General features: G+C 36.4%; 2 protein-coding genes across 3 annotated transcripts in view; one reads left to right on the forward strand and one right to left on the reverse strand.

Annotated features, from left to right (window-relative positions):
• The window catches only part of PLK4 (polo like kinase 4), a 15,508-nt gene extending 1,213 nt beyond the window's left edge, over positions 1-14,295 (forward strand). Inside the window, 16 exon segments of the mRNA XM_019615105.2 lie at positions 1-140; positions 901-996; positions 1,096-1,210; positions 3,094-3,723; positions 3,726-4,125; positions 5,017-5,117; positions 6,433-6,803; positions 7,708-7,812; positions 8,146-8,248; positions 9,039-9,188; positions 9,998-10,128; positions 10,866-10,957; positions 11,291-11,426; positions 12,348-12,488; positions 12,954-13,060; positions 13,704-14,295. Of these exon segments, the coding sequence (XP_019470650.2) occupies positions 1-140; positions 901-996; positions 1,096-1,210; positions 3,094-3,723; positions 3,726-4,125; positions 5,017-5,117; positions 6,433-6,803; positions 7,708-7,812; positions 8,146-8,248; positions 9,039-9,188; positions 9,998-10,128; positions 10,866-10,957; positions 11,291-11,426; positions 12,348-12,488; positions 12,954-13,060; positions 13,704-13,803 (2,918 nt within the window). The 3' untranslated portion in view covers positions 13,804-14,295.
• Positions 14,296-15,025: 730 nt separating this feature from the next.
• MFSD8 (major facilitator superfamily domain containing 8) lies at positions 15,026-24,713 on the reverse strand. Of its 2 annotated transcripts, XM_010709587.3 has the most exons (11): positions 24,453-24,713; positions 23,406-23,449; positions 22,049-22,289; positions 21,629-21,742; positions 20,140-20,284; positions 19,577-19,635; positions 18,991-19,099; positions 18,091-18,225; positions 17,605-17,708; positions 17,257-17,513; positions 15,026-16,946 (listed from the first exon to the last, which is right to left on the reverse strand). In XM_010709587.3, the coding sequence occupies exons 1-11, from the start codon at positions 24,631-24,633 to the stop codon at positions 16,731-16,733; spliced, it is 1,605 nt and encodes a 534-aa protein (XP_010707889.1). In that variant the 5' UTR covers positions 24,634-24,713; the 3' UTR covers positions 15,026-16,730. The 2 variants fall into 2 exon arrangements, with proteins under 2 accessions (XP_010707889.1, XP_010707890.1); XM_010709588.3 differs by lacking the exon at positions 23,406-23,449 and having other exon boundaries at positions 24,453-24,541.
• Between the last annotated feature and the right edge of the window lie 441 nt (positions 24,714-25,154).

Consider the following 25,154-nt stretch of genomic DNA (forward strand, 5'->3'; position numbering starts at 1 on the left):
GCCGTCGCGCTGGGGCTGACGGTGGTTTTCTGTTCGCGTTGCAGGCCTTCAAGGTGGGGAACCTCCTGGGAAAGGGCTCCTTTGCCGGGGTCTACAGAGCGGTATCCCTGAAAACCGGCCTGGAAGTGGCTATCAAAATGGTAAGGCGGCCAGCCGGGGCAATCTGCGGCTTCTGGGACCAGCAGAAGCGATTGCAGCAAGCCAGGGTGGCTGTGCCTGGACCTCTTGTTTCTGAGTAATCGATGCTGAGAGCAGGATTTGTCCTGGGAGGTGCAGCACAATCAAAAACCCGGGAACTACTAGAACTGTTAACGTTGCTGTTAAAATGACTTGAGCAGAGGTACTCGGTTGTAGTTGTACAGTTATCTCTGTATTTGTGATTCAGAAATTGGCACCTACAAAAACATCTTTTAGACTGTTCAGCTGGAGAGATTCTGAGCACAGGAGAAGATTGCAGCCTTTTAACTTGTGATGGCTTTTAAACGTTTCCCTCGCTGTAAGGGCAAACCTTTACCAAAGGAACTCTTGTTTCAAATACGTTTTGCTAGTTTCTATTACAACTTACAATACTTGGGTTTATCCACTTTTTTAATGCTAACTGTCTCTAGCATGTGTGCTTTGCAAGCTCAGCATTGGATTTCACTCTAAATTTTGCTACTGTTTATTCATTATTTGAACAACTGTGTCCTTCTCTTTTTCTTTAAGATATTTGCATGAAAATGCATCTATATTGAAATGCATACTAGGCAAAAAGCATCTAGTAGGCAAAACTAAAACCTTGTTTATATGTCAGGGTTTTCAGGCAAAACATGCATCGAACAGTTAAAATTTTGAGTTCGGTTAACAAAACGTATGTAATCAATGCTGCACGACTTGAAAAATTTTGTGTTCTATTTTCAGATAGACAAAAAAGCCATGCACAAAGTGGGAATGGTACAGAGGGTTCAGAACGAGGTGAAAATCCATTGTCAGTTAAAGCATCCATCTATTCTTGAGGTAAGATACATGTATTTTTAACAGTAACTGCATATGTGACTTGCTGTGTGGTCTACAGGTATTCTAATTTGCTTGTTTTGTTGTTTTTTTTTTCTTTAGCTTTATAACTATTTTGAAGATAGCAACTATGTGTACTTGATACTTGAAATGTGTCACAATGGTGAAATGAGTAGATACATAAAGAATAGAAAGAAACCCTTTTCAGAAGATGAAGGTGAGACTTTTTTTCTACAAAGCTCTCTTTGTATTTATATGCTGACTTATTCAGTAAGTTTGATTCCAGTGAAAGAACACTTAAAACAGCTATCAATCTGAAACTGTTCATCTTAAAAACTTGTGAGAAGTGGTAATCTAGAGGTAAGTTATGATAAACATTTCCACCTGAATATTTCTGTGCTTTTATTTCTGTTGACACCCTTTGACTTCGACAGTAGCTTGTGCTATTTGGGGTTTCAGAGAACATGTCAGTGTCTACTGAAAGGTAGAACTTAACTTTATACACCAAATTACTGTATTGGCCTTCCGGATTCTAGCTTATCTTATGTAGGATCATTAGAAATCTTCAGTGTTTTCCAAGTGTGTGTGTAAATGAAGATAAAGCAGTTAACTCTGTACAAGTTGTATAAGGGCAAGTTAGGAGAAAGTCCAGTACGAGGAAGAAATATCCATTTGATGCTTGGTCTAGGTTTGTTTGAAAGACTGGCAACTGAGGAGAAATCCTGCTATAGTTTTACTTCTGTTTCTCATGAAAGTCAGCAGACTAAAACAAAAATCGTATCTTACATTTAGAGTTCACTGTCAGTAATTTTAAAACTTTAACTTGTGAATAGTGTTTGCACAAGTCTAGCAAAAAAAAAAAAAAGATTAACTGCACTTAAAAAATTTACTAATTTTTTGTTTTGTACAAATAAGTGTGAGAATTTCAGATGTAGCATGGATCATTGAAAGGCAAAGCAAAACAATGCAGCTCCAGAAGAAACAACAGCGAAGTAAGCTGCTGTTTGCAGTGATTTACAGCACAAGCAGACACGCTGTTCTGGTTTCACCCCATTTGGATTCATTGTTTGTTGCCTCTGGTTGCTTTCTGCACTGCTGTTTTAATTTACCTGCTTGTCAGTTTCTAGTCTTATTCTGTCAAACTACTGTAATTAGTGACTTTTTTGGAAGCTATTATAGGGCTGGATTAAAGGGGTACTATTACACAGGCATCTGTTTAATCCGCGTCTGCTCCAACAGAAGTAGTTGATCTGATCAGAACCTTTGTTCTGAAAGCTGATAAAACTGCTGACTTGGATTTAGGAGAAAAAAAAAAAAGGCCTGTTTCTTTGATAACTGATTTCTGCAAATATTTGTTCCTCTGCAGTTGTTGCCATCTGCAAAGAGAGAAAGGATTGTAAATTGTTTGCTTTAAGAAGAATGATTCTTAAAATTGTTGTAGTTGAAACATCATAATAAATGGTGCTGTCTGAGCCCGGGTGAGGTTTTGTTGTTCTTGCTGTAAGCTGCAGCTTGAGTATTTTTTGAAATTTGTAGAATCAGAATTCTAGAATGGCCGGAGTTGAATCTCTAACGAAAGAGAACAGAAATATTGTGCCAGTGTTATAAATATAGAAGGTTACGAGAAACTGAAATACTTCTAGGTTTGCCCGTTTGCTAATGATGAAACAAATATCATCCAAATTGTCTGTTTTTATAACTGGTGTATAATGAAGATGTTTGGCTTCATGTATTTGTTTCTGAAAGTGATGAGAGCAATTCAAAAATTCAAGGTCTTAGAAGCCTAATTTAAGTTAACTTTGGAAGTACTTTGGCCTATGGTAATTGCATGTTTCTGTTATCACAGAAACAAATTGGATTACTGCATTACAGAAAGGTAATTTATGGATTGTTGTAAAAGACATTAAAGCTGTGTTGCTTCAAGCAAAAAATAAGAAAGTGTCGTTCCTATCTCATTAACATGATACTTAAACACCTTTGTAACATCCTCATGAGTTAAGACAAGATAAAGGAGAGACAAATAGCGAAGTTGAAAAGGTTGTTATTTTCAGAGCTATGATTTCAGTTATTGCACTAAGGCTTTTGTTGTGCTTTTGACAGCCCGACACTTCTTGCATCAAATTATCACCGGTATGCTGTATCTTCATTCTCATGGAATACTGCATCGGGACCTCACCCTTTCCAATCTTTTACTCACCAGTAACATGAACGTCAAGATTGCTGACTTTGGACTAGCAACTCAGTTGAAAATGCCTCATGAAAAGCATTATACCATGTGTGGAACTCCTAATTACATTTCTCCAGAGATAGCCACGAGGAGTCCACATGGACTTGAGTCTGATGTGTGGTCTTTGGGCTGTATGTTTTACACTCTTCTTATTGGAAAGCCACCTTTTGACACTGACACAGTGAAGAACACACTGAATAAAGTAGTATTAGCAGATTACGAAATGCCAGCCTTTTTGTCCAGAGAGGCACAAGACCTTATACATAAATTACTTCGCAAAAATCCAGCAGATCGTTTGAGTCTTTCCTCTGTGTTGGATCATCCTTTTATGTCTAGGTGTAGCTCTGCACGGAGCAAAGATTCAGGAACTTCGGAAGATTCCATGGACAGTGGAAATGCTACCATCTCTACTACTTTTACAGGCTCTTCCAGCATCAGTAGCAGTGGCTGCTTGAAGGAAAAAAAGAAGCTGTTAGTGGGACAGCCGCTCCCAAATAAAATAACTTTTTTCCTAAAAACAAGAATCCGGGTAATGCTTCATCTGTCAATGGGAGTGGTTCTTTTCATCAGTGGGGAATTCAAGGGAAAGAAACTGGCACAAGTGGCAGGGGAAGAGTCATGCAACTTGCTGAAGAGAGACCACATTCCCGCTACCTCCGAAGAGCCCACTCCTCAGATAGGTCTGGCACATCCCACAGTCAGACTCAAGGAATATCAAATGTCATTGAGAGGTGTCACTCCATGGAACTGCTTTCCAAGCCTATAGGAGGAACGAGGGAAAACACAGAATGCTTTTCGCCTGCAAGCAGCTATACTGATATGGGAGAAATATTTAAGGAAAAGACTTCTGGTAGTTCTGGCTCTTTTGAAGGGCAAATATCTCCACCTGTAAAAGATCAACCACAGTAAGAATGAGTTCTTATTACGATGAAATTTAGAGTTATCTTATATTAGAAGCTTTTTTTTTTTTTCTTGGAACTAGACTGTATTAAGTACCGGAAGTCGCTATGCTTGTAGCTTGAATACAGCATATTAAGGGTAATATTTGATGTTTTTGGTATGGAGAGGTTCATCTTCTGCCTGCCCCGTGTTACAGTTCTTAGATATGCAGCATGAGTACCAGCTGGACTGTAGGTTTTATTGATCCTGCTAGAGCTCTACTAATTATTTACTTCACTGTATAGCAAGCTGAGTACTTCATTCTCCACAGTGACTGTAGTAGAGACCCTTGCTGACTTATCCCCTCATCTGTGTCTCTTCTACAAGGACTCATTCCGTGCATGACTGTCAACATATGTACTTGCTGCCCTGGGGTATTTCAGTTCATCTTTAGCAATGCTTTATACCTAGACAAGATTTAAAAAAAAGTACAAGTTAAGGGTTATAAAATGAGCAACACTTTCTGTCCCAGAAAGGAGGAAACAAACAAAAAAAGTAGTCAAATGTAATGACCTGCAACTTAATTCTGTATTTATATTTCCTGCATGACAACTCTGGTTTCTTTACTCTCATTTGACAGATTTTCCCTGCATAAACAAACCAGCGCAGATGTTTAACATGCAAGGGATGCTGGGGTGTTTGGTGTTAGATGGAGGTCTGATCTTTGTTTTTTGTGCACTGCTGTGCAACACGAACCTTTCTTTCTCATAATCTTCATCTTTGAATTCCTAGAAGTTACTTTCCAATTTCAATATAAGGTGTATTTTGAGTTGTCACTTCTACAGTTGTAACATCGTAACACTTGTGCAAGCATTGTTGATGTAGTCTTGATTACATACCTAACTTTTATTTTGCAGCTCAAATTTTCTCTATCCAATGAAGCCCCCTCTTGGTTTGTTAGAGCAGAAGTCCCAGGCTGAAACCATGCAGCAGTGGCTTGGAAGCATGCAGACAAATAGTGAGTTACTAATCAGTCATGTATCTCTGCACTCAAGGTGGAGTTGTAACTTGTGACTACTTCTGCTGTTTTTCCAAATTTTATTTCTTTGAACTTAGATAGAAGGGATTTGCCACATAAATGTGATGCTGGAGTGTAATACTAGGATCCTAAATATTACTGACTGGATTTCAGAAGGCTTTTTAGATAGTACTCTTCCCAAGTTGATGTTGGATTGAAGTAATGAGCTATATATAACTGCCTTCAGAAGAGTCAAGAAACAGTTATTTGAATGCTTAGCTTCCCAAAATGTGATTCTTTTTCAGCATTTTAGTAAAAACAAATAAAGATGCAAAGAAAAAAGTAACAGTACTCATGTTATTCAGTCCTTACCTGAACTTGTAAATAAAATGACAAGTTGGGCAGATGACTCAAAAGCTCTGTTAGTTTAGATGGGCAAATAAATAAGCCTTGAAAGAAGATGTGATCTCAGTGAAAGAGAGGAAAGATAATGAGGGTGCAGAAGGAGGGGTGGAGGAAAGGACAAAAGGCACAGAAGGGAAGGAGGTGTTCTTGTCATGCGTTGTGTTACATCGTTTTCAAATAATGTAATTTAATCATAAAATTAAATCATAAATCCATTTTATGCCCTTTTTTTTCTTCTAATATTACTGGACTCCTTACCTTCTTATCTATAGGAAACTGGAATCATGTGACGTACGGTCCAAATAATCCGATTTAATTTTTGGTTGCTTCTCGGCTGTTTTACAACATGATATGAGTGGGTTGCTTATTAGGGTGAGGCACCTTTGTTATTTAAGCCCTTAATCATGGGCTTAAATATCAGAAGTAGAGAAGCAGTTATAGGAAGCTCAAATATCAAAACATAGTATTTTTTTTCTTTTAAATAAGCAATTGGAAGGCTTGTAGCATGCACATTTAACATCTGGAATACTAAAAACCCAGTTGATGTTAAACACTATTGCTAGCTAACTTGAATTATGTTAATCTTAGTGGTTTAAGAAATTATCTTCCAACAGATTGATTATGCAAGTCTTAGCATTTTGTTTCACATTGCTTTTGTGAGGTGATTTGACACATATTAAGGCTGTCATAAGAGATATATTTATGACAACCTTAATTTTAAATCAACTTTATTTGAAATAACCACTGAAATTCTATGAGGTCTAATATTGATTGAACTGAATATTAAAGAAATCACGTTGCCTGCTTAAATAAGCTGCCTAACATTTTTAAGAGCTTTTCAAAATATAGTAGTAATTTTTGGCTTACTAAGACTCTTTAAATCTTCAATGCTCTTCTACAATGCTTTCAGCTCAGCTGAGGCCACCTGAAGACCTGACTGGTAACAGTAATGCACATGGAGGCTTTCGGTATCATCTGGATATGCAGCAAGATGCACTGAGAAATGGATGGAACACCTTGAAGGATATACGGAATCATGATGCATCCCATGATTATTCACATTCTTTGAATCAGAGAAACCCAAACAAATACATTCCCGAAGCTCTCTGCCAATCTGAAAAAGTTCAGACATCTTCATGTGGCCTTTGGCCAGCTTCAGAGCAAAACCAAGCGTGGGGCAAAGAACTATCAGCACGTCAGAAACCTACACTGCGAAGTATAGTGTCACCTCTCAGTGCTTACAGGCTAAAACCAATCAGGCAAAAAACAAAAAATGCAGTGGTATGTATCCATTTTTAAAACTGAAGTTTAAAATACGTGAATGTCTTTTAAAAAATCACTTAAGAAGTCAGAAACTTTTTTTCCTAAAAAATCTATAGGTAAAGTTAGGTTATGAAATTACTGCTAATAATTTAGTTCAAAAATATCAGTAAAATTCATTGTAGTTTTTCTGAATATGGAATACTGCAGCCTTGTGGCCACTTCTAGCAAATACTGTTGCTGCAGTGCTTTAAGCTTACAAGCAAGGAACCTACAAGAAGACCTAAGAACTACTGACCAGAAATACGTTACCTACAGTTTCAGTTATCTGGACTGCTTATCTGTGCAAGTTGCATTTAAACTTTTGATATGGTTAAAACACTAATACTTTTACAGATCAGGTAAATAAATGGATTATTATTAATATGAAAAGAGTTTTACTCTTCAGTACTTGAAAGTTTTTTAAGTGCTGCTTTTTTCCTTTCACATAAATGAGGGAGAAAACAAAACAAATCAAGTTCCGTTAATCCTTCTGATTGTGTGAGTGTTCTGGTTGTTGTCTCTGCTTTCATTGCCTTTTGTTCCATTTCCTACAGTCTTGCTCGTCTCTTCTCTTTCCTCCATTTCTTAATATTTTTTTTTTTTTAAGAGCATAATAGAGCTGACCTGTCTTGGTTTGGTTTGTCCCTTAGGAAGCCACATCCTCCCTGACTAGGATTGTGCCATGAAGAAGCAATCTGTATTAATCTCGAAGTTAGTGTGAGAAGCACTTATGAGTTTGTTAAATTATTCTAGAAATAGTCTATTGCATATGTTTCTAGAATAAAAATGTGTTTATAAAACGTGTGGAAAAAATGTGAACTCAGCCTGCTAGAAAGGAAATTTTTTAGAGTTTAACTTGCTGGTTTTATTTTATATTTTCTAGGTGAGCATTCTAGATACTGGGGAGGTGTGTATGGAGTTTATAAAAGAACACCATTCACAAGAATTTGTGAAAGAAGTTCTCAGAATATCTTGTGATGGAAATATGGTGAGAATTTGTAGTTGATTGAATGTTACTCCAAGAGCTTAATGTATTTTGTTCTTTCAGTGTTAGTTTTTTTAAATTAATTTTAATTTAAGCAGTTATGTGCTTGGAAATGCTTTGTCAGTGTATGTGCAGACATAAGCTCTCCCTTGCTCTCATGCACTGCCACAGCACAGCCATAAGGATTTGGACTTATGGAATAGTGAAGCATTGTTGAAAGATGCTGCTGTTAAATAATCACGTGGAGGAGTACAGCAGTTGTTTGTAAAGTACATTAAATTGTGCCTTACTTCCATGGAAGTTGCAACTGTAAATAAATTTTTTCTCCTTTTGTAGATTGCAGTTTATCACCCGAATGAAGGAAGAGGCTTCCTTCTTGACGACAGGCCGCCCATTCCTCCTGAAGACAGCTGTATGTACAGTTTTGACAATTTGCCAGGTAATGTGACATTTATTTTTAAACCATGATGACTAATGTGATGCTTAAATGAATCTGGAGATTAGCTTTTACCCGCTGCTTCTCCGATAATCAGGAGGATGAAACTGCCTTCAGAATCAGACTCGAAGTAGTCTTACTGGAAGCTTTTCTGAAATTTGCTGAGAATGTAAACACATGTTTTCAGTGTTTTTTATGGAAATAATAAGGAACTGCTTACCCTCTTTACCATGCAGTGTACTAAGCTTGAGATTTCCGTATTTATATTATTCACATTGGAAACTGTTTAAATATGATTTGAAGAAATATCAAGTAAACTTTAAAAAAAAGTTATCTGTAAGTTTTACTTCCTAATATTTATATAGCATGGGGTGAGAAGGGGAAAAAGATACTTGAAAGCATCGACAGAATACTTAATATAAACAACTAAAGAGCAAACATAAGCTAACTACAAGTTCTTAAAAGAAATAAATTGGTTTCCTAATTGGAGAGCAAAGTCAGGTTTCACCTGGAGCCATAAAGCCAGCTGGACCATGATAGCTACTTTAATGATGCATGCGGTACTTTGCTCTTTTACACTGATGTTCAGAACTATTTTAATTGAAGAAACAGAGACTGAAGTTGTTTGCTTTTGGTGGATTGGTGGAAATTCAACTCAGTTTCTTTCATATTTCTGTCAACTACTGAAATAATAGTTAAGGCATTTAGCTATAAAATGGATATTCAAGCTAGTGCAGAGTGTTTAATCTGACAAGTGATAAATGTTTTAAAATATTGTGTTCTTTTGCTTTAGAAAAGTACTGGAAAAAGTACCAGTATGCAGCCAAGTTTGTGCAGTTAGTGAGAACAAAAACCCCCAAAGTTACATTCTACACAAGATATGCCAAGTGCATGTTGATGGAAAATTCACCTCCTGCAGATGTTGAAATATGTTTTTATGATGGTATGTATTCATTTTTGCAATTATGCAAAGTGGTATTTAAAACAATGAAATACTGTTAAGCATGGATGCTTCTGGGTGAAAAAATGCAAGAAACATGATCTTTATCGTTCTGTCTTTATTCTAGCACTCAAAGATCAGTTATTTATTAGTTTGTTTCTGATATCTTCTTCAGTGAGTGCATTACAAAGGTATTATTGACCTACCTGTTTTCTTCTATGAGATCCTTAGCTCTGCTTTTGGAAGTTAACCTGCTTACTGGAAATTGTGTTCCTGCTCCTCCAAGCTTGCTTTTCCACTGTTAACTTCAGAAAGCAGATGGCCATCTTCTCTAGCTGTAGCTTTAATAAACCAGACTGCACTGAATTCTTTTCTTATCACAGGCTTCTGTGAACTAGTTCAATTTGCCACGTGTAGATAAACATCAATGAAAGTTATGATTAAAAAATCATTTAGTAACATTCTGTGACTGAGGATCTGCCATCGAGAGAATGATGTCAAATAATAATAGGTCATGCTTAACCAATTTTTGGCAATGCTGTTTTATCTCAGATGAATGTTTTGAAAGGCGGTTCTTAATACCTAATAAATGCATGATTCAGCCTATTTATATAATGACATCTGAGCATAGAGGGTATTTCACTGTCACAGTTCCAGTTTAAGTTACAGAGCTCATCCAGAACTGGTTGTATTATTCAAGTAATTCGTAAGTTGGTGAATTGCATTTCAATTGAGTGGAATGTAATGGCACGGATGTGTATTTCATAGGTATGGTACTGTATGCAAATCAGATTAGAAAATGCTTTTTACAGGAGCAAAGGTACACAAGACAGCTGGTATAACTCGTGTGATTGAAAAATCAGGGAAATCCTTCACTTTGAAAGGAGAAAATGAAACGGGTTTGAAGAAGGAAATGCAAGTATATATGGATCATGCAAATGAGGTAAATGGCTTGTTGTTGCTCTTTCAGATGCAAAGCAGCCTTAAGAAATTAGATATTCTTTCACAAATGTGCTTCTATGTCACTGTGTATTTTTCATTACAGCTATGAGAGGTGGAAAAGGGCTTGTGGTGGTGACTGGTTTCTGTTTTTGTTTTTTTTTTAAAGTAGCAAATATTCATATGGGGTAACAGTTATGCTTGCCTCACGATGAAGGCTTAGAGAAAATTCTTACTAGAGTTTTTCTCTGCCTTACTGAAGGGATAAAACAGAACACGCAAAGCTGCTTTAAACTGTTCTTGAGAATACAAGAGAACTGCTCATGCTTAACTGGGTTGCCTGCTATTTCTTCTCATGTTACAAGTCACTCAATTAGCAGTCACAAAAGTAGTTATGTCTTTGAACTTGAGAAATAGTAAAAACATAAAAAAAAAAATTCTAATTCAGCCTGCCTTCAGTTCTGTGACTTTCTGAATAGAATGTAGGGATCTGTTAATCCCCTCTTTAGTCCTTTTGAATGTGGAGGAGATGTGGATTAAGAGCATAATGCCAAATGTGCTGAAATTACCAGGGAGTCTTATGATAGTACAGTTGTTCCGTTTTTTTTTTAATGGCAGTCATGGCTATTATCAATATTCTGGAAGAAAGCATTTCCCTATGTAGGCTCACCTGCCACAGTAAACGTGTGAAACAACTAGACTGTTCTCAGTCAAACTTGAACAAGCTCAATCTAATTCCAGGGACATCGCATATGCCTTGCACTGGAATCTGCTATTTTGGAAGAAGAAAAAAGGAGTGAAAGTCTTCCATTTTTTCCAATAATTGTTGGAAGGTAACGTTTTTACCAGTACATATTGATGCACTTGAATATTCCTTCTAAGCAGCCTTCTGCAGCTAATGGAAGCAGAAGCCAGGTTGTTTAACAAAGGTTCATAGTCAACAGCAGAATAATCACTAATGTTATGGCATGTATAAAAATACTAGGATACTAGGACAAAAACCACCTTAACCAAACTAATAACTAGCATGTATAAAAACAAGTCTGCAGAAAGCTGGTGCCATCAAGTGTAACCTGTGGTTTACGGAATGGAAAAGCTAAATCTTGCTTGTTGCATTAGTCCTTTTGGGAAAGGTAATTTTCTTCCTTGTCTCATTGTTTTTCCAGAAAACCTGGCAATACTGAATCTCCAAAGGCTGTACTGCCTCTGTTGGACAACACCAACTGTTCAAAAGAAGTTACGGCACTGGATAGAAATACAGCTGCCAGTTCTACTCCTGTTCAAACTCCAAACTGTACTCCTGTAAGTACATGAACCTACAGCAAACACTGTCCAGTAGGAACTGAAAAACTGCAGGTCTATTTTGAAATAATGTAATTATTATGACTGTATGCCTTTACTAACCATCTGTAGGCAGACTAAGTAGAAACTTTTGCTTTCAATTAACTTGTCATGTCTAAATTTGAAATGGACTTCTCAAATGATGTCCTCCAAAGCTTTCTCACAAATGTTTCCTGGGAACATAGCTTGAAAATTGTTTTCTCAAGTTACACAGAGCTGTCTTGAATTTGTCTTTGGAGGGCTCTGATTTGCTGTCAGGCCTGTGTAGCAAATAGCAGTCACCTAGGATGTTAGCAGTTGAGGCTAACATTCTGAAAAGGTGCTGCATTTTTTATTTTTAAGTGTAAGTGTAAATATTTGTCTACCTTCAACAGACTCTATATGTGCTATATGATTTCATGATAGAACTGGGTTTAAGATGGAATATTCTATTCCTCAAGTAATAGCAGTATCTTTATTTCCATAAAAAAACAAACAAACAAAAAAAACCCCCGCAAAAAAACAAAAACCCCACTGTCCTAATGGTCAGCTGAATTAAGGCAATTTCATAACCTGATGTATTGCTCAACAATTTTCCTAAAGATGGATGGAACTTCCTGACAATCAAACATGGAAAGAGTGAGTTTTAAGTAACAAGTCTGCTTAGGGCAGAGTTTCACTGATTTCCCCATTTTCACAATACTGAGCCTTAATGTAGGATAAGTCCTCTGAAATCTCATAGGCTTTTACTATGTAGTACTGTTAAATGAAGCATATAGGGTAAATCTCTCTGTACATAGGAAAAGATTAAAGAAACAAGGGTAGTAATTAGCCACTACAGTTGGTGTATAATCTGTTGGTCTTAACAGTAAGACTGCTAATGCTGTTGTTTCTGGGCTTTAGGTGGTGTCATATGAAAAATCTATACTTAAGGCCAATGCTGCTGAAAGTACGTGCTCCTCTGTTTATCAGACAGAATGCAGCCCAAATTCAGCTCAACTTATAAAATCAGTCTTTGTGAAAAATGTTGGTTGGGCTTCACAGGTAAGAAATAAATAGGGATAAAGGAGTCCTTCCTTTTTTCTTTTTCTTTTTCTTTTTCTTTTTTTTTTTTTTGAAATAATGAGCTTTTAAAATGTGATTTGTGAAGTATGTATATAGAGTTGTGCTCTGCTACAGAGATAGGAAAATTGTGGAAAGATCCTGCCAAGTAAGCTCGTTAGATGAATACTGTGGTGCACTACATAAACTGAAAAACCAAAGTAATGCCAGTTCAGTATTGCATTGGCAGCTGTCAGCTATCTCTTATGGCTGCTATCACCTATTAGAGTGCCTTCTATCATTAAAATTTCCCTCTAAATAAAAGCTGAAGTTGTTAAAATACAGTTTGCATATGTAGAAGTAAAGGTGCTATAACAAAGCATTTCAGCTTCATTTAATAGAGTAATTCTAAATGTGTTATTTTCAATTTTTATCTTTCCAAATGATACTGCACTGCACTCTTGTTAGCTGACCAGTGGAGCAGTATGGGTTCAGTTTAATGATGGATCCCAACTGGTAGCCCAAGCAGGTGTTTCTTCTATCACTTACACCAATCCAGATGGCCAGACAACTAGGTGAGTGTCACTAGTGTCACTTGAAATAAGTAAACTTTATAACTGCTGCTTTTTGTTGCTATTAAAACTTAGCTTTTTGTCATCTCTTCAGCTGGTTAGCTTTCATAAGCTTTATGAATAAAAGCTTAGAATTTAGGATAACAAATGTTTGGTTTTTTTAAAAAAACAAAACAAAACAAAACCTGATCATGAAGACTACTGTTCAGTCTCAAAAGCTACTATATTTAAAAGAGGGAAAGGAAGACAATCGTTTTTCCTTTTTTTTTTTCCCCCCCCCTCTTAAAATACTGCTAGTTCAGGGAAAATGTGTTAGGGAGATAATACATCAACATGGATGCATAGACCGAAAGATCAGATGAAGTTTTGGACATCTTTTGGATGTAGGGCACTTGCCTTACTCATACAGCCATGCTTCCTCTGTGTGATGTTCAAGTTGGTAATACGTAATCTGGATATTATTATAGCTTACCAACATTTTTAGATTAAATGTTACTATTCTGAAATACTTTTTCAGTTAAATACATATGGAGAGCAGAGGGGAACAGGCCATCAAACTCCAGTTAACTTTTTATATCTCCTTATATATACATACCTGATTTAGAGGTTTTGCATTTGAATTTTTTATTCTTACTTGCCTTTGCAGGTATGGAGAAAATGATAAGTTGCCAGAATACATCAAAGAGAAGTTGCACTGTCTGTCTTCTATTCTTGTGATGTTTACCAATCCAACTGATCCCCACTGATAAAAGCAAAGCAGGTCTTCGGGCACAAGAGCTTAATAAACACACTCACTGACATGATAGTGACTGATTTTACTAAGCTTATCCAGAAATTCTTCAAAATTCTGGTTTAAAAAAAAAAATAGGAAGGGGAGGGTTGTTCTACAATTTTTGTAAGATACTTTACAAGCACATTTTTCCTCAAAATGATGGATAAACTTGCTCAAGCAAAACATTGAGCAACTTAATTCTAAATGACCTCACATTATTGGAAATAATCTTTTCTATTTTTTTTCTTCCCCCACTGCTTACTCAGTGATGATAATCAAAGAAAACTTATCTGTGCTGTTGAAGTGTTTGTGTTTGTAAATAACTTGTATTTTTACCTCTTACAAGTAATATATGTAAATATGTACATGTTTTATACCTTCTTGTTTTTATTTTTGTAGCAGCAGCTTTTCAATTCCCTGCACAAGCGTTTTATACCCCCAAAAAATAAATGCAGTGGTAAGCGTCCAGCTCTCTTTGTTTCATATTCAAGTTCAGTGAGACCCTTTTCCTCTAAGTAGTCAAATTAAACTGTACCAGAAGCTAATGTTATTTTAGAGCATCATATGTTGGCATATGGATGGGTGAAGCTCAGGGCAAATAACTATGACACGATTGTACAAAGCTTCTTCTGACTTGCTGAACTGAACATTCGCACAGTAGTTTGTATATTTAGTATTCTACCCCTGGGCTACAGTTAACTGAAGTATGTACAGATGAAATTTGATAGGAAAGCAAATGATACATCGTCTGGTGAACTGATTCCATCTGTTATATAACCATCAGTTTTTATTAATTCAGACACTTACCTTATCTTATATGTTATGAATCGCACTTAATAAGCAAGTAACAAACTGAACCAGCACTGTGAGTAGCTGTTTGAAAGCATTTCTTATGTGTCGATATTCCCATTTATATTATTATCATTCATGGATAAAATGCGAACATTCATTCAGCTCTTGGATAAACCAGGTAGGCTGCAAGGCAGTTAGGGCTTATTTCTGTTATCTTTCAACTATAGTATGCCTGCCATTTCATAGTACCAGTTCACTCTTGATGACATGTGGGCCATCACTGTGTGTTTAAAAATGAAAATCTTCAGGCATAATCCATTTTTGATGTGCCAATTCAGTGTACATACAGTTGAGAAAAGCCAAGTAATCAACAGCAGGAAATGAAATGGCATAAATGCTTAGAAAATGGTTCAACTAATTTACAAAGAAATGTGACAGGCAGTTAAGTTACAGTATAGAGCAGAAAACCTTTCAACAAGAATAGTTTACAAGATTTAAAGGCTGATAACCTGTAACAATCATGCAGCAGCTTAAACAACAGCAGAATTGGTGAAAATGCAACTCTTGTGGCAAAAGCATTTGAAATCTTGCAATCAATGTATTGTTAAGGGGTTTTAAGTATTTTGAATATTAACTGGCTTTATCCTTAATCACTGAAAATAATAAAAATGCTACTGTTACATGTTTTGTCCTAACAGCACAAACTTAGCTGCAGAACACAAAATTCTAATTGCTGCTTGCCTCCTTGAAAACTGTTTCTAGCCTGTAGTTTCTCATGTCCTAAGAAGTCATGATTGATGTACCTCTAAGTTTTTCTTTGTTTGTTTTCACCATTAGCATAGCAAAGTCATGTTTCATAACGTTTTGGAATTCTGCAGCAAGAATTTCTGCATTCACTTGAGCAGATATTGAAAAAATTGTCTCCTAATTCTGTAGTCTTTGAATGCTTTAACAGTTAATTAAGTTTATTACATAGAATATATTCAGAAAACATCAGATATTAGGTATGTTAAACAGCAGCTACAACTTGTATTTACTGGAGTTACTTCATGTTTTTTTTTTTTTCCCCCAGTAGGACTGAAACATCAAATGAATGCATACAGGTTAACTTAGACCCAGTTAAGAAGGAAAAATAATTCATTTTTTAAAGTAAAAATAGTTGATTCAAAGGTAAACCCGTTTCTTACACTACATTATCAGAAAATGTCTACAGATAATAGTCAACATCTAAGGAAACATCAGTTTCTTGCTTTTTACTTAATTAGCAGTAGTTCACTTGGTGGCACAGTGCTCACAATTTCACTACTTTTTTTTTTTTTTTTACTACTAACAACGAAAGTGTACACTACGATGCTTAGTAATTCCTTCTTAGAGTAAGGTTACAAAAAGCTATATATACTTCGTTCTGTGCAGGTTAACCTTCTTGCTATAAAAAGGCATTTAAAACCACAGTACCAAAACAGTGCATTAATTACTGTAGTTCAAGTAAGTCACCAAGATTGATTTTTCCATGGCTCTTAACCAACTTAAGTAGCTAAATCCACCAATTTTTGTGAAGTAGGCACCTGTTTCCTCTACAACTGTCACACTTCAAGTCCTTGCATTGCTAATTAAGAGTTCCAAGTAAAACATTTTACATGAACCAGTGCTCAGAAGCTAGCAAACTAGCATCCAGTAGTTAATTTATGTAGTGATTTTTCTGTACAAAGTGCTTGCAGCTCAACTAATCTCATAGTTAGAAGAGTTACTCATCCTGATTCACAGAATCAAGATAAACTGCTTCCTGAAAGGGACATTCTTAACCTGTGACCTTCACTGTTGCACTTGGTCCACACGTGCACAGGTGAGCATTTCAAATGTGCCACTGTATTGATTCAACTCATTCACATCCTTCCTCTGCTGCTAGAAAAGTGGAATACAAAAAGCTTTACTGCAGCAAGAATAAACATATATTAGGATATGATGAATTAGTGTTCTGCCAATGCATAAGTATATATCTGCAGTTCTTATCACACATCCAAAAAGGTCAGTGGTTAGCACTCCACATTAAAAAGTAGCAATGAACTGTTATTTTTTTAAATCGTTTTTATCTTCTCATTACTTCTGTAGTTAACTCCTCTCTTCTTGCATCCTTCCATATCTGACAGAAAATGCAATAAGTCTCTTGTATACTATTTCCAAGACTAACAGAGAGACCACAACCACTCCACATATTAAGCTAAATGCCCAGCGTGGTCCCAAGTGAGTGTATATTTGGCTCACAAAAACTGGTCCCAGTATGCGTGCTCCACTTCCAGAAGCAGTTAACCATCCCATGTAGACACCCTGAAACAGAGACAGTTGCACAGGATTTAGCTAGCCAGGAATTCCCACCACTTGTCTGAATTACAAAATGCGGAGATGCTTAAGCGCTTCTTATTTTCCTGAAATTTTATTAAATAAATTATTAGTTTAATAATTATGTGGCCTCACAAGAGCTGAGTAAAGGGGAACAATCACCTCCCTCTCCCTGCTGGCCACTCCTCTTGTAATGCAGCCCAGAACACAGTTGGCCTTCCAGGCTGCAAGTGCCCTCATCTTAATGAAGAGAGTGGGAAATAACAAGTGAAATAAACTGAGTAGGCATTGTGCTTACCTGAGGTTTTGGGCCTAGAATTTTAGAATATAAAGTGTAGGACATAACGTTACAAACTGGATAGCCCAATCCTATTAGTATGTCAGAGCTGATATACTGAGCCAGATAGATCATGGGAGTATTCAGGCACCAAGACTGTGTGACGGGACAGCCTGCAGGTTCTGAGTGGTTGGAGGGAAGCAGCATTGCTTGCAAATTCCAGAAAGGCACCACCATTTCACTGGGGGTTGTTTGGGGAATGGAATTGTTCTTTATAGCTGTAAACAAAACGTACCATTAAGAAAAAATACAATAAAGAAGTTTCAGTAAAGCATTATGACTGTAATTCAGCATAACTTGGAATTATACCTTGCCACTGGATATTTGGTAGTTTTTTCCCCCAAGGCAATAAGATAAAGAATCCAATTAAGACAATCTGTAAGCCTCCATGGAGTATGGCACGTTCACCTGTCCTATCAAACAATGAAATTAAAGATATTGTTTAATTAAAGTATTATTTGGGAAGGCGTTAACGACAGCTCACTCACTAACTTCTAGGAAAGATGCCCACCAAAACATCTGCAACAAGAATAGTAAAATCACACTGACTTAAAGCTTGCTTTTCTTGTTACTCTAGGGTGAAAGATATACAAGGGAGGGGTTGTGTTACCAGAACCAAAAAATAACTGTAGTATCATGGCTCTGTCAAAATCAGAAGTACTTCACTGTCTTAGCTTGCCCAAATTCACTGACAAGTAGGAGACTTCCAGAATACAGATTTAAACTGGGTATAAAACTTCTCAGGCTTAGCTAACATAAGTAACAATAACATTGCAAGAAAATCCAAGAACTCACTTTTTAGACAGCGTTTTCACCACCATGAAAACAATAACTGATTCAACGCCAATCGCACTAAGGATTATTCCATTATAAAAAACAGCCTTTTCCCTGGTCCAGGAATACATATCCATCGTCAATGGAGTAGCTATGCTAAATTGACAATGCAAAATCCCATTATTATTATTTATTAAGACAACATGTAAACAAAAATCCAAACATCTTCTTTACAGCACTTCTGTATATGTAGATAAATTATCCTTAACATTACAGTGGTTTAGAAGCATTTTCTTCCAGCAGGGACATCAGTGAACACAGACTAATTATAAACTATTTCTGTCATTTATAAAATAATAAATCCACTAGACCAAATTCAATACTGCAAAACAATAGCCAGCTCTTGAAACATACACAATATCTTTCAGATGACTTACGAAAAGATGATAGAATTATTTTCTTACGTAAAGAAAATAGGAGAGTGAACAGATTACCTCTTTATATGTATTAAAAAAAACAGGTAGTGTAGAATTGTGTATTTAAAAATATTATTGCATAAATAATATAAAATATTGCAAATATAACTGCATTATCAATTGTTTCAATCATTACCGAAATAAGCTTTACTGGAACTTTCAGAGTTAAGAAGTTCAAGATATGTATATGCATTCATTCAAAACCTTCTACATGAATGTTCCACGTACCACACTGTGCTACATATTTTTACTTATTACTGCACTTTAATTCATTACTGTCTATCAGGATCCAGCAATTTAATTGCATATGGTTTGGAACATAGAAACACTTCTATTTATAAAGACTATGATTAAGAAAATGAGTACAACAGAAAAAATTGACATGAATACTCTACTAGACTATGTTATATGTCACAGTATTTTGGGAGAACATAGACAAACTTACGTTTCAAAGACTGCAAACACAAACAAGATGACAAAGAAAAGAAAATTTACTGCTACAACAGCAACATGGTCAATGTTTCCTTCTGCATCCTGATCCAGAACACCACTTTCTGAAACAAAAGAATAACCAAATCTGCAAACTAAGCTTTTTTACGTGATGATTACAGACAGTAATATATTTTTTTACTTTGTTAAGCATTTGACATGCAGTTTGGTGGGAAGGTAGACAGTTATGCTTTGACCATTTAAGTAAAACATTTTTCAGATCCAAAGGCAATTGCTAAAACTCCAATTCCTCTGAGAGGAAATGATTTCAAATTGTTTTGCCATCTGCTGTCCCACTGTAATGCTGAGACTGACAAGGCCTGAGCAGCAGCAAAACAAGCAAACTGCTCTACACATCTTTACAGTGGAAAGCGGCACACCTGCAGTTCCTCTGACAAGGTCCAAAATACACAGCAGTAATTGCCTGTGTGACAGTGGAGGCTTTGTTTCTCTGACCCCCCACAAAGCATTTTCATGTGTAGCTGTAAAGGAATACTTCTCACTTATAATCATATGGTAAACTTCAAAGAAAACACAGATACCTTGTTCTTCACAATTGATACTGTTGCATTGCCGTCCCATGTCATCCACTCGGTGCTCTCTGGAAATGCAGAACTGTTTTCAATAATATACATATTCACTTGATTTATTACTAAGCATATTTCTAAATGGCATCATCTCTTATTCTAATTACTCCCAGCTCCTTTCAATACCACCTGCACAGCCTACCTTTAACTGCAGTGACCAGCACTGCATTTATAAAACAAAATACTCTGGTGGGAGAATATTAAACATCTGTGCACTGTCATTGCCACTAGTGGGATAACTGCATAAAAATCCCCTCTCAACATTCTTAAAAGAAAGCCACAGAACCCTGTAAGCAGGCTACCTTTATTTCTCCTTAAAGAAAAAACATGCACAGAAATCAATGTAATGCAGAAGATCTATATTACAGAAAGCAGAAAGTCTGAAGTAATAAGAAATAAAGATTTTCTGGAGTTTCAGCACTCCAGATTTCAGGCTTACTATTCCTTCTAAGCAATGCAAGGTTCATCGCGATCCACCCACTAAACCGAGGGAGAATATTTTGTTATTTTTCAATTACCTGAATATAGCAAAGATGAGAATAATATTAATAATTCCTAAAAGAGCACCAAATAGAACTGGTGCTGTATACATGTTCAGCTGAAGATGAATTGATTTCCATGTTATTCCTTCCTCTCCAATAAGCGTAAAACAAGTCTGAAAAACTAAAAGCAAGCATATTAAGAAAATATTACAGCATGTAGAATAAACATATAACAAGTTTGCTTACCTAGTTTTATAATTGCCAAATAAAATATTTTACCTGTCAATCTTCTTACATTTTGAAAATCCTGTTCTAAATGAACTCATGGATACCAGGGGAATCTCAACTAGCCAGGAAAGTTCTTTGTAACATTTAAGTAATATGCATATAACATATATATTATACACAAAACTGAATGACATTTAAGTAAGTCAGTTTTCAGTTCTGAATGTACTAGTGGTTAAGCTTTGCCACGTGCAGATGATTGATTTACTCTTTTTCCTAATCCTTCTGTATGGAAACCCTTGGCCCTGGAACTGGAGTATCTCTAAAGGAGAGCTAGACAGAATAATAGCATTTTATTTTCAATGAAGTTTAAATCATCGCAGAGCAAAAGAGATTATGTCATTTACCATGAGGAAACAGACAAACAGTCCCTATCAAATTAGAAAAAGGAATTAGCTGTGCAAACTGCAGAAAGAATGCAAATTTGTTTGCTGCTTGTAGACTCCTTAATACTATATCAACAGCAGCTAGACAGCAGTTGTAAGAGCAGTCATAACTCAAAAAAATGTTCTACCCTAAACTTCTTCTCATTGTATCACTGTACACAGAGCACTTCAGGCCTAATGACTGATTATCTTCATCTCCAACTTTAAGAGACAACTAAAGAGTAGAGGCTGCTTAGGATAACTGCTGGTCACTCTTCACAACACAAGCCAAGTCCAACCCAATTTTCCCCACTGAGTTGATAAGGGTATCTCGGGAGCTACGTAACACCAGACACAACAAACAGCACTTGAGCTTAATTCCCTGAGCTCTCTGTAATATTTGTTAGTTCTTTTTAATTTTTGTGAATATGAAGACTTCCTGATGCTCACTATAAGATCAGAAAGATCTCTTGGATGTTATTTTCTACAACATGTGAAGCAAAGTAGATTTTCAGTCATTTCTGAAAGGTGGTAGGGTAACCTTAACATCCCTTCTCCATGAATAAGTTTCCAGTATAACAAAGCAGCTTGGAAACTGTTTTTCCAGCAGTCAGTAAAAGAGAAGTGCTAGTTTTTAAATTACAAACAATTAGAATTTTTTTTGGAACAGAATATTTTGTGTATATTGACATATGCAAGCATATATGAGTGATTCCCATTTATTCATGACTTTACTTTGATATCATTGGTAAACTGCTTTGAAATCATCCCACATACAGCTGTTGAGAATTCCTACTCCCAAAGCCCAATTTCATCCTGCAAAATATTAGAGAAAAGTCAGCTCCAGAGAGGTGAGAAAGTAAGAAATGCTCTACCTGGTCCTAATATGAAGCCCACTGCTTGGCAGGCACTGGTATTGGCCATGGCACTTGTTCTTTCTGTAAGGGAAGTGGCACCCGCAATGTATGACCGAACCACAGCCACGTTTCCTTAAAAACAGAAACAAATAACAAGGAAGTGTTCAAGTAAATTCTAAGTTGCATTCTTAAATTCTCCAGTGATATTTTCTTATTTGACAAGAAAATATTACCCATGTGAATACGTATATTCATTTACATCTACACAATTACATGATTTCATAATAAACTAGTTCATACTGACCGACTCTTTACCTTGCTTATTTACAAATTATCATTCACATAATGATAAGTCAGGTACTAAAATATCACGTTAACGATATTGCATGAGACACAACATCTATTAATTTTCAGAAATGTAAGTTCAGCAGTGATTACCTGCTCCAAATCCCACAAGAGCACGTGCAGTAAGCATGTAGTATTTGTTGTGTGAATGAGGTGCGTGAACATAGGCATAAAGACAATTAGCAGCTACTGAAATTGCAGTTGAAACGACAAGAGGTTCTCTCCTTGGTCTGTAGTTGGACCATAAACCAAACAGAGGAGAGGCAGCCATTTGGCCAATGCTGTATGAAGCTATAATCCACCCCAAGAAACTTGCATCTGCTGTCGGATCAATCTGCAAAAACAAACGAAGCAGCTGTATAGGTAAAGTATTAAAGCTTTTTACAACATCAGCAAAACCATTTTAGATTCTTGAACTTCCTAGTACTTGAAACACCTGACTTCGCACTGTAATTCTGAGTGTATATGCAGTATTACCATTACAGTGTCCAACATGAGCTACCACCAAACATGTTGCCATGGCACTGTGCAGCATTACATAAACACACTACACTGGGCCTCAGAAGCAGTAGCTTTTGCACAGCGCTTAGTATGGGCAATAAAGCTTTGCTAACTGACTCAGTCAGGGCACCAAAGCGACAGCAAGTACTCTCCCTCTGAGACTGGAAGTGGCTCATCTGCAGCAAATTCAACTATTTCTCATACAGCACCACTAATGTTACAGGCTACAGACCTAATTAAGCAATAAAGTTTACAGGCTAGGAGCAAAGAATCACTTAAGTCACCTCTGCACATGCCTGAAACTGTCCCGATTTACAAGGCTGATGATGCATTTTCTTTTCCTCTCCAACACAGTACCAGCCTCAATTTTAATAGTATCTCTAACATCATTCTGCCCAGGATATGTTCTACCAAATTTGCATCTGGAACAGTCTTCTACAACTGCATGAGAAGTACAATCCTAGCATAAATTAAAAAAAATTTTAGAGACATATTACATTGCTTTTGACAAGAACGCAACAAAGAAATAAATCAAAACTCTCTCTAGGAACACAAGAAATTTCCCATTACTACTATCAAGGTCTATGTGTAACAATCCAAAACAGAAAGAAGAGTTTCTAGATTCAGCTTCCTTTTGTTCAAAATGCAAACAAGCATTACGTATTATGCTTTAACACTACAAATATATTCAGATCAATAGATTTCAATTGACTCATTGTTCAACAGTGAAATAATATTGGAAAAACAAACATTTTGGGATTATGATGTACCTTCCTCAATTCAAGCAACTGACAGATTTTATGGAACAGTATAAGCAATCTGTGGATGGCAAAATAAAAGTGTAAATAGAACACACATTTCCCCTTGCTGCACCTCTGTGTAACACTACATAATTTCTGAGCAGAAGTTCTGTTCTCTTATTAATTCAAAAACATTAATATTTACAAACCTTTTGGAGATATGGCCATACAGACATAATTACAATTGAGAAACCTGCAATGCAGTAAAAACACAACTGAAGTTACTTTGTTTGCCATGCCTACCAGTAATTCAGTTTACTGAAACAACTACTGTGGGTTCATTTTCTGCTCCTAAGTCTGCTATGGCTTAAAACTCAGTCTGCCACCTCAAAAAACTATGTGTTAGTGCTTGCTTAAAGAGTAGTTACTCTTCTCGAAAGAAGGCCTATTTTTAAAAAGGATGTAATACAGTTGCATACGTGCTAAGCAAAAAACTCCTATGCCAAGAATACAGATGCACAAGCTGTATGGAATTTTTCCTCTCAATGGAAAGACAACGAGGTCTCTGAGTAAAAAGAATGTCTTGATACACAGATATATTTGTATTAAAGAATTTTTAATACATCAAATGAAACAACAACAACAAAAACCCCTGTGAAATATCTCATAATCTTCCAGTTTTTTCTAGGCCCTCAGAAAGCTGCTGGAAGGCAAAAATCAACAGAACTCTCACTTGAAGGGGCAGCTGTTTAGGACTGAAACAGGAACTTTTTCTGCAGTGGAGACGCAAAATCCCTTAAGAGAAAACAAACTCTGGTTGTTTGAAATAGATAACACACATTCTCACAAAGATCTTATCTCCAAAGAACTAAGCTTCTACTTTCATTTCCTGAAAGTTTTACTTTGGATTATAGAAGTGTGACCTCTCCTAGGGTTGTTTCTATGTCACAATCACTACCTTCTACCATTACCCCAGACTACTACAAACTCAACGAAACAAAGATTTAGATAAAATGTAATTTATTCTCAAAACACAGCCATATTTATTTTAGTAAAAGTAAACCTCTGTTTGATTTGCAAGCCTTACCTTCTTTTTTGAAGAAAAAAAACCCAGAATGCACCTTTTTATGGGCACAAAAGTTAAAAGAGTTAAATGTTAAAGGAGTTAAGTAGTTAAAATCTGACAACCCTGTAATTTTCACATCTAAATGTATCCACTAAGCAAAGAACACTGAAATCCATCCATGCTTACTCACCTACACTACTGAGAAACATAGTCAGATACATGATCCAGATAGATCTCCATCTGCTCTTGTAATGCTCCTGCGTTTCCACAACATCTCTGGTTTTTGAGGGGCAAAAGAGAAAAAAATCACAATCACATCCTCTCGGGACACTGTGAACACTTTTCATGGACATGGCACAGGACAACTGCATGAAGCGCTTTAACTCCCTTGCAGCAATGGACTTCTACATAGAAGAGATCACTGTTTTAGAAACAGGTTCAAAAATACTACATTGAAAGATGTAAAAATTAATAGATAAAGTATCATAAAAATATGATAACACATGTGATTTGATTGTACTATAATGAAAGGGAGACAAAAAAAGAAATAGAAACATACCACCAGGTACCACCGCATTCACAAGCGTTGCACTAGAAGAAGCTCATCGAGAGAGATCTCAATACAATCTCTGCATTTGGAGCATCACAGATTTCACATACACGCTTCAACAACCACGTATGAAGCCACAAAACCCCAGGCACCTCCCAGAGCTGTGACTAAAGCCAACAAACCAAAGCCTCTGATCGACCACTGCCTACGCTCAGCGTTGCAGCAAGTCTAGTTTTACTGCTAGCGAAAGGAAAGAATGACAGCTGCTGCCTACATAGCAAAGGCGCTGTGAAGGAACGCCGCAGGAGCGGGCTGCCGGGCAAAACCTCACGGCCGTTCGGT

The sequence above is a fragment of the Meleagris gallopavo genome, chromosome 4, assembly GCF_000146605.3.
Source record: "Meleagris gallopavo isolate NT-WF06-2002-E0010 breed Aviagen turkey brand Nicholas breeding stock chromosome 4, Turkey_5.1, whole genome shotgun sequence".
NCBI classification, from domain to species: Eukaryota; Metazoa; Chordata; class Aves; order Galliformes; family Phasianidae; genus Meleagris; species Meleagris gallopavo.

Coding starts and splice junctions, on each gene's coding strand:
- MFSD8 (XM_010709587.3), bottom strand. CDS start 24,633: ATGCAGTTGTCCTGTGCCATGTCCATGAAAAGTGTTCACAGTGTCCCG. Junction 22,290..23,405: donor TATGGCCATATCTCCAAAAG/GTTTGTAAATAT, acceptor TTGTTTTTGCAG/ATTGATCCGACAGCAGATGC. Junction 20,285..21,628: donor GGGCTTCATATTAGGACCAG/GTAGAGCATTTC, acceptor GCTTGCTTTTAG/TTTTTCAGACTTGTTTTACG.